Source organism: Mastomys coucha, unplaced genomic scaffold (assembly GCF_008632895.1).
Source record: "Mastomys coucha isolate ucsf_1 unplaced genomic scaffold, UCSF_Mcou_1 pScaffold4, whole genome shotgun sequence".
NCBI lineage: Eukaryota > Metazoa > Chordata > Mammalia > Rodentia > Muridae > Mastomys > Mastomys coucha.
The window spans coordinates 20598461-20608264 of record NW_022196910.1 but is presented as its reverse complement, the minus strand read 5'-3'; the positions used below and the strand labels follow the sequence as shown (position 1 = coordinate 20608264).

General features: G+C 43.6%; 1 protein-coding gene across 8 annotated transcripts in view; it reads left to right on the top strand.

The window, feature by feature from the left end:
* Positions 1-9804, top strand: part of Cfap54 (cilia and flagella associated protein 54) — a 302779-nt gene that overhangs the window by 30631 nt on the left and 262344 nt on the right. For all 8 annotated transcript variants that reach the window (XR_004112709.1, XM_031349079.1, XM_031349081.1 and 5 more), the window contains exons 6-9: positions 982-1125; positions 3401-3514; positions 3638-3739; positions 6131-6329. Coding sequence is in view for 7 of the 8 variants with exons in the window: in XM_031349079.1 (XP_031204939.1) it covers positions 982-1125; positions 3401-3514; positions 3638-3739; positions 6131-6329 (559 nt within the window). In the remaining variant the exon portion in view is untranslated. The remainder of the gene's footprint in view (positions 1-981; positions 1126-3400; positions 3515-3637; positions 3740-6130; positions 6330-9804) is intronic.

Sequence of the window (9804 nt, the reverse complement as noted above, 5' to 3'; positions counted from 1 at the left end):
GAATGAATTGTAGGCACAATTTTTGGATACAGACTTCCTGCTATGGTCAAAACTATTTGACTTGAGTAGTGACTTTATTCTCAGCCCACAGAGAACAGGTTACATTAATTTAAGAAATGGTGTGTATAGTACCCATAGTACAGATGAGATAGCTGAGGTCTAGAGAGACACTGAAATGGGAATGTGGCCTAAGTTTATCTGATTTCATTCTGACTATTTCAGCCATTTCCATTTTCCCAATCCTCCTAAACCAAAACAACACACCACTTCCACAGACCAACTAGCAACTTTGAGTTGCTCCTAGACCAGAGTTCACACTTGAAAAATATTGCTGAAAGTGAGCTCAGCTTATAGACCTCTTAAGGAACTATTCTAGAACAATAAAGACTCTAAAAACAGCTACTTGGGGATCTCTCAACTTAAGAGAGACTTGGGGCTCTCTCAACTTAAATTAGAAACAAAAATCCGGGGGTGGGGAGATAGGCTCTTGGTAAGTGCTTGCTTTATGATCATGAACTCTTGAGTTTGATTTCTTGAACCCATGTTTATAAAGAAGCCAGTCAGGGCTGCATGCCTATAATCCCTGCACGGAGAAGGTGGAGACGAGTAGGTCCTAAGGCTAGCCAGTCCAGCTGAGTCAGGGAGGCCCGGTTCAGTAAGAGACTCCATTTCAAAGAAGTAAAAAATCAGATGAAGAGCATTGGGGGAAGACATTCAGTGTTGATTTTGGCTTCCACATGTATACACATACATGTGCACACACACCAACACACATATACACATGTGCACACACACACACACATGAAATGCTGGTTTTCTTTGACTCAATTGTTTATGGTAACCGATTGGAAAAGCCAACAACCTGAACTCAAAGCATGGACTTTGATGGTTCTGAGTAATATTATGGCATAATATGTGTACATATTAAGTGTACTAGTGTAAGAGATGAGAACCAATTCAGTTGTGCTTTCTGCTCCCCAGGCCTTAGAGTTCCTGCTGTGGGCCAGCATGTGCATGGAATCCTCTGTCCCGCTCCTGTCTGTCAGGTACCTGACATGGAGAGCCACTCTCTACACTGCTGTCTGCCAGTGCCACTATGACTGCCAGGCTGGCATCCACGGGGAGGTATGTGGCTCTCTAAGGAGGATGGCTTCAGCATTTGAAGTACGGCTTATCAAACCCCCTCTCCTCTAGATGTCTCAAAGCAAAAGACCAGCCAAAGAACTAGAAGGAAGCAAAGCCAAGAAACTCTTGGTTTTATCTGAAGACATTTTCTTGGCTATTCTGTTTTGGGGCTTTTTTTCCCCTCTACCTTGTGTGTGAGCTCTCTCCTTGACTCTTGCCCTGCCAGCTTGGACTTTATTTGCTCTTTTTATTCTTTATTCTTTTGAGTGTAGGGTATGTGTGTGTGTGTGTGTGTGTGAGAGAGAGAGAGAGAGAGAGAGAGAGAGAGAGAGAGAGAGAGAGAGAGAGAGAGAGAGAGGGAGAGAGAGGGAGAGAGGGAGAGAGGGAGAGAGGGAGAGAGGGAGAGAGACGCCACATGTGGAGGTCAGAGGACAACCTTTGGCAAGGTCTTGGTCCTCGCTTTTCATTTTGTTTCAGACAGCGTCTCTTCTCCACTCTTGCTTGCTCCCGGCTAGTTGATCCACAAGATTCCAGAGATTTGCCTGTCCCAGCCTCCCATATTACCATAGCAACACTGAGATTACAGATGTGAGCTACTTTGCCTGGCTTTACCTGGGGTCTGGGGATCCAAATTCAGGTCCTCGTGCTTGTGTAGCAAGCATTATACCCACGGACCTGTCTTCCCAGCCCTCGCTGCCGCCTTCTCTCAGTTACAGCATCTTCCTGTCCTCGGTTTGCTGTTGCAGGAAGCTCCTTTCTTCCCTGCTCAGTTCTAGACTCCACTGCACCTATTATACGTTTATCTTGATTCTTCTCTGCCTCCAGAATGATTTGTTATATTTATTTCCTCCATTTTGTACATCTTTTAGACTGAATACTTGACATGTAACAAGCCAGAATGCGCTCCCATCAGCTGGCATGGAATCTCAGTATCATTTTAAATGAATATCCTCCCTATGGTACATGGAACTCACTTGTCAGCGATGTAGCCTTGGTGAAAATTAGAAAAGTGTACCCCTTTCTTCAGGCTGACACATCTTTTCCTCAGGATGCACAGCCTGGTCTGAGGACTGCTGCTTGGGTTTCAGTGTTCCCTTAGCCCGATGGCCGGGAGCCTGGTGCAGGACACAGCTTTTACAGGTTTGCTCGGATCTACTCCTGTTTTGGTCCCAAATTGATGTACCTAATTTGGTCATGAATAGTTTCTTAACATTTGTTTTTATCCTGCCTGGATTAATTCCGAACTGTTAGGTGGTAGGCAGTTCCTAGCTAAGGGAGCAGGCGAATGCATACCCTGCTGGGCTATTTCTATAGCTCTGGAGAATTGTAGAAATTGCTTGCCACATATACATGTTTAACTTGAGTATGCTAGGGAAGGCTTAGTTTGCTACACAGCTCCTGAAATGATAGGAGACAGAATAGTGCGGTTTTGACCTTTTAATTCCTGTTGGGTTCTTGCTTACTGGAGAACTTAAAACAAATTCATTAATTCTAATATTATAGCTGGCTTGGAACTTTCTTTGTGAAAAGCTAGGAGTAAAGTATTTTTTTAAAAAATGGCAAAGTTAACAATATGAAATTTTGGAACTCCGATGTGCAATCTGTTGCATCCTTGAACCACCTTTTGCTACTTAACTCCCCTCAAGGGGTCATCCGAACCTTTGTCTCTGGAGAATCATTGCAGTGGTGAGGTGGTTCCAGGGCCTAACCCACCTTCTCCCAGCCTCTCCATCGGGTTCTTCAGGATTTTCTGTGTGTGGGTATTAAAGACTTGAAAATGAGTAAGGCCTTTCAGAGACCTCACCCTGTAGTGGTCATTGTGTGAGCATCCATAGAGAATACATCACATGTTAGACCAAGAAGACTGAGATTTGTGAAGACCATCTCAGTATGGTAAACATGTGTGCATGTGGCTGTGTGTGTGCCTGTACGTGTATGTGCATTCGAGTGTGAGCAGGCTTGTGTGCAATGTTACGGGAGCAGTACTCAGTACAAAGGTCTGGTTTAATCTATATTTTGGCTTTCCCCTAAACATTCTATAATTCATAGAGTTAATGTGTCAGGATGTTTATTAACTTTAGATTTATAGAGCTTACTGGTGCTCACAGGAAGTGATAGATTGGAGAGCTACTGTGTTATAAGGAACCAACAGCAGCCTGCAGTTTAGTTCAGCTTAAATCAAATGCCTCAGACATCAAAACATACCATTTTTATACATTTTTAATCACTCTTCTCCAACTTATTGTGAATTAAATTTGTTTTAATTGCAACACAGGCATTTGCTCGGCGTGCATTAGCTAAAATTGATGAGTTAAGGCAACTGGAATTAATGAGCTCCTCTGCTTCTCTGGAAACCTCCCGAAAATATTACAGAGAGGCCACGATAAAGGTATGAAAATTTCATGAAATGGAAGAAATTTACCGCATGGCGCTGTTGACTGAGCGCTCAATCTTAGTGGCTGAGGCATGCATCCTGTTGTCACTCCTTATATGATTTTTCTTGTGGAGACAGATGGCCGTGATGATCTTCAAAAGAGGAGTATTTGAATCTAGAAGAAGAAACAAAAATGTGTTTAGACCAAGGATAAGACTCAACCTAAAGGAAGCTCAAAGCGTAAGTCTCCAAGGCCTCCCTACTTTACACACTTCTTGCAATATGTATGTGTTGTTCCTTTGGCCCTAGAATTTAGAGCCATGGAATGTCTTCCTAACTGAGCTATGGCCTCCCAGCATTCCTTTCTCTTTTTGGGGCCTCTCATTATCTCAGTTTTGCAATGTTAAGGGATGAGTTGCTGAAGATGAACTTGGGAGAGGTTTGCATAACAGCCTCTTGCAAATGGGCAGTCCTCAGAGTCGGCCTGCACAGACCCTTGCCTTGAGGTACTTGACATCAGCTTTGAGGTTTTCTCATTAGCTTTAGGTTTACCATTGGGAATGTCATGAACTAGACTATACTATAGTGACAAATGACCCCCTACATCTCAGAAGATTTAAAAATAATTTCCCATTTCAGTTTAGGACCAGCAGAGTCATCAGGAGGCTTGCTGAATGGCTGTTCAGGGCCAGGTCTGGGAGAAACTCTTATTTATTTAGACAGTGCTGGCTTCTCTGCTGGTGGGGGTGACAGAAAGCTTGGAGGAGCCACAATGCCCAGCATGGAAGTGCTACAGTTCTCCAATGTTTTCACTGGTCACATGGCCCCTCCTAACCTCAGCACTGAGTACTGTCATGGGGGAGTGAGTCAGATACTCTTTGTGGGGTTCAACTGTTTCCTCGAATCCTCTGGTCTTCCTGTCCTCCCGTCTTCTCTTCTATCTAACTCTTCCCTGTTGCCTCTCTGAGACCAGTGTCCTCTGGGTTCAAGTCTTCCCTGAAGCCATCTCTGACTGGCTATGCAGGGTCTGGAAATGAAGGCAAAGGTGGTTGGAGCGAGTGGTGGTGAGCAGGTTCTGTCAGAAAAGTCACAGAATCTCAGAGCCTGGAGGGGAACTTGGAAACCACCTGCTGTGGTGCTTTTTAACTATACTCAAAGAAATCAGGGCTTAGGGCATTTCTGTTACTGGCTCAGAATCACATGCCCCAGCTGGCATTATTGAAAGGTGAACCAGAGCCCAGTGGCTTCTCCCAGCACTAAACATCAACTGCATAGTGGTTTAGAGCACTGGCTGTTCTTCCAGAGGACCCAGGTTTCAGTTCCCAGCACCCACATTGCGGCTCACACCTGTCTGCAACTCCAGTTCCAGAGCTTTTGGTACCTCACACATTATCTATCTATCTATCTATCTATCTATCTATCTATCTATCTATCTATCTATCTATCTATCTATCTATCTATCTATCCAATCAAGCTTCCATAACATTAACCACTAAATCCCTAGTTATTTACACTATAAAACAGTGTTTTAGATTTGAGTTTGAGGACACACTCTGCATGAGAATTTCCTGCAGCATTTATCTACACTGACCTAAACCCACAGATTCCCTGGACTTTCAGCCTAAAAGGCACCCCCACATGACTGTCAGGCGAACATACTTCAAGTATCAGTTCCCTAGGACTGTACCTGGTGTGCATAAAGCAAATGGAGATAATGTTATCTTGACAAGTGTCCACGGTAAACAATTTTTCTCTGCTCCCCTGGAATCACTGGCACACATAAGAAATGTTGTATTCGGCGTGAGACCTCCCTTGCTTTTTGGTATTTTTATGAGATATCCCCGTTTAGCTCAACTTTTATAGAAATAGCAGAGTCTTTGGTGGTGTGGCTTACTTAAGTGGTGTTGAAAGACCCCTGGGGGAGATCCCCCACTCAAATCTCGGGAGGATGTACACCCAAAGAATCACGAGAGACCATCTTGATGTAATTACAAGAGGTATTTTTAATTTCAGGGTGCTCTGGTTCGGCACCACACCTATCTCATGCAGAAGATAGTGGAGCTGACCACGAGGGTTGAAAGTTAGGGGTTTATATAGGGAAAAGGTCTGAGGGAACAAAGGGGTCAGTGTGGTCATACATGATTGGCTAGTTCAAATATTAACTATTACGTGAAGAACAGAGTGGAAAATTCCTAAGGTTGGTGTTAATCTGAGTCAACAAAGCATCTGACCTTAAACCATATCTGAGAGGACCAGATGGTCCATTACTTAGTGTCCGCCAGGCATGTCTTTGCAGGCCTGGGCCTTGGACATGTCCTTGTTTGCCTAGACATGTTTTCCTCTATGTTTATAGTTTTATGTCTTCTTGACCTGCCAGCTCTTATGATATCTAACAACTTGCTTGCTCCTTCCCAGGCCTATGTGGGCCAGCTTGTGATGGATTCTTAGGCCCATAACTTTTCTTCCTAATCAGCACAGGTCTAAAGCTTTAATTTTTCCTTTCAGTGTCAGTAGAGACATGAGAGGCCTGAAAGCAACCAGCTCACTGTTAGACAAACTGCTCCCTCAGTACTGGCTAGTCAGGCCATAGTTTTTGCCTCCTAGCTACTCTGATTTTCTCTCCTGCTCTAGTTGCCCTGGCCACGGACGATCACAGAGCGGCTGCTGGATGAGCTTCTTGACAGCACCTCGTCGAGGTTTCTGGCTGTCCTGGAAGCCCTCAGTGACTCAAACAGGCGAATCCTGCAGACGGGACCACTGGTTACTGAAGAAATAGAGCTGCGTGATGTTGTGTCGGAGCTGTTTATGGCTGGGAAAGAACTTTTGATACGTAAATACAATGTTGATATTCTATAGTAGACTCTGATATGGAACACCTTCCTAATGATAGAAATTGGTATCCAATTTATGTATTGACCTTGAATCCAGTGACCATGCTTATAAATAATTCATTTGTAGATTTGTTTTTGATTTTCTAAAAACATAATCATCTTTGAGTAATGACAATTGCAATTTTTTTTCCTTTTCAGGTTTTAGTCTCTTAATTTCTTTTTTCTTTTATTTCTTGATTTATTTCACTGACTAGAATCACCAGAAACACGTGCCAATGGCTGACCTCTGACCTCCTTGTCCCAATTCGATGGTAGATGGAAAACCTTCAACGTTTTATCATTAGTTCAGACACTGACTAAAGGAATTTTTATGGCTTTTTTTTTTTTCAGATGAAGACAGTTTCTTTAATTCTTGATTTGTAAGGGTTTTAGTTTTTATTCATTGGGATAGTCTGTGTGTGTGTGTGTGTGTGTGTGTGTGTTCTTGTACGTGTGTGAGCTCTCCCTATCTCTTCCTCCCCACCCCTCCACAACCCTGCCCCCCCCAGAATGGTTTCAGTTATCTCCCACAATCACTTTTTTTTTTTTTTGAGCCAGGGTCACTGGTTTTGTTAGACTGACTGACTGACTGACTGACTGACCGGCCAGGCAGCCCAGTGCTCCTCCTGCCTCTGTTACAGGAATAAGCTTCCATGCCTGACCTTTTACATGGATAAACTGAGCTCTTATGTGCATGGTGAGCACTCTCCCGACCGAACCTCATTTGCAGCCACTCTTTTCATTCTCTCATTTGTATCTATTGTGACAGGAATTCTTTACTTTTATTTTGTGCATCTGAGTCTTTTGCCTTCCTTTGTGTCTGTGTACCAGCTTGGTGCCAGTGGAGGCCAGAAGAAGGGGTCTGATCCCCTGGAACTAGAATGACAGATGGCTGTAACTTTTGGTTCTTTGTGGGGTCTGGAAATCAAGTCCGGGTTCTCTGGAAGAGCAGCGAGTACTTGCAACTTCTGAGCAGCCCCTGGACATTCTTAAATTTAAATGTTGTCTAGTTTGCCAGTAATCCCCTATAGTCCATTCTTTTTGTGTTGTATTTAAGAAATCTTTGTGGGTTGGAGGGATGGCTCAGTGGTTAAGAGCACTGACTGCTCTTCCAAAGGTCCTGAGTTCAGTTCCCAGCAACCACATGGTGTCTCACAACCATCTGTAATGGGATCTGATGCCCTCTTCTGGTGTGTCTGAAGACAGCTATAGTGTACTTGTCATATATATAAAATAAATGAATACATAAAATCTTTAAAAATGAAAGAAAGAAAGAACTCTTTGCTTTCTCCGTGCCCTGTGTGTGCTCTTGTAAGGCAATCAGCAGTTTTATTAGTTTCTACTTCTCACGGTTACTCGCCAGTGTTTGTTGCTTGTATCCAAACTTATTTCTTTTTACTTAAGTCTAAACACCGAGGACTTTGAAGCATCTAGACTATGGATATAAAAGCTATCTCATTTATAAAGTTTGTTTATTTTAACATCTGCATAGTATATCTTCATGTCTTAGACACAGGGTTTCTCTGTGTGTGTGAAGTTCAGTGTTCATTAAACCTCATTGTTTTTATAGATCATAGCCTTTATACTCTTACCTTCGTTATGTTATTTTTATGTCTCATCATACTGGATCCAGTGATGCAGGAGGCATTTTGAGCTCTTGCAGCAAAAACAAAACATTTCCCATTACATTTTCTTTTCCTCTCTGTGTCTGCCTCTCTTTCACCAAGACACATAACTAAATGAATGTCAACATTTTAACATTCACCACCAACTCCCATCTCACTATTTTTCTTTCCTTGTTTTTGTTCCTTTCTTACTACTTATGAGAGGGCTCTTCAACCAGAACTTCTAGGCTACTCATTTGTGTTTTATGTTTTCTGTCTGGCGTTTTGTCATCCATCAAGCTCATAGGCTCACCACTGGTAGACCTGGGATGCAGTCCCCGCTTGTTCTGTTCTCTAGGCACCTGATTCTTGCTTCATGCTTCTAAGGTTCTCTTGCTTCTGAGAGAGCACTCCTCCTTGAGCTCTCATTCACTCTGATCTACTTCTCTGCTTCCTGTGCTAAAGGATGCTTTCGATGTGGGTTTTCTTTGAAAATACTTGCATATTTAATTTTCTTTCCACACGAACTTGAACTTACCTTCTATGGCTTTGCAGCAACCAGTAGATCTGGCTCTAAGGTCTGACTAGGAGGAGATGTGGGAAGCCAGGTATTTGCTTGTGTAAGTTTTTTTTCTTTAAGCTGACATTTTATTTTTTGTTGGTTATTTTATTTATTTACATTTCAAATGTTATCCTCCTTCCCCGTTTTCCCTCCACAAACTCTTCTCCCTCCCCTCTCCCCTGCTTCTTCTATGAGGGTGCTCCCCCACCCACCCACCCTCTTCCACCTCCCCATCCTGGCATTCCCCTACACTGGGGCATAGAGCCTTCACTGGACTGAGGACCTCCCCTCCCACTGATGCCTGAAAAGGCCATCCTCTGCTACATATGTGGCTGGAGCCATGGGTCCCTCCTTGTGTACTCTTTGGTTGGTGGTTTAGTCCCTGGGAGCTCTGAGGGGGGGTGTCTGCTTGGTTGATATTGTTGTTCCTCCTATGGGGTTGCAAACTCCTTCAGCACCTTCAGTCCTTCCTCTAACTCCTCCATTGGGTTCCCCCTGATCAGTTTGATGGTTGGCTTCAAGTATCCACATTTATATCCGTCAGGCTTTGGCAGAGCCTCTCAGGAGACAGCTAAATCGGGCACCTGTCAGCAAGCACTTCTTGGCATTAGCAATAGTGTCTGGGTTTGGATCCCCAGGTGGGGCAGTCTCTGGATGATCTTCCCTTCATTCTCTGTAGGAGGAGATAGGGGAGATGTACAGAGGATCAGGAAATTGACCAGAGGTATGTAGCAGTGGGGGATGGGGAACTGGTGGTAGCCACCAGAAAATCTCAGATTCTGGGAAAGCAAGAGGCTCCTAGGATCCAACGGGGATGACATTAGCTGAAATACTCAACAAGGGGAGAGAGAACCTGGAAAGACCATATCCAGAAGTTAGTCAGTCATGTCCCCCAGTTAAGGGATTGGGACCACCCACCCATCTCAAAAATATTAATACAAAGAGTGGAGCCTGTGTAAGTTTATAGTGCTCCCCTCCATGCTCCTGAAGACAGTGAGTCTCTGGCCCAATACTTTGGCCTCATGTCTTCATAAAAAAGGTTCTGAGAGGAACTGGGGGAGGGGAAAACCATGATCAGAATATCTTATTTTCAATTAAAAATAATTGTCAAGTAAGAATTCTTTTGATCTCATTCACTCAGAGTCTAAAACTTAACCTCACCGGCACATACCCTGTTTTCATTGAAACGGGAGAACATCTTCTCCTTTTCTTCCTCTTCTTCTTCTTCTTCTTCTTCTTCTTCTTCTTCTTCTTCTTCTTCTTCTTCTT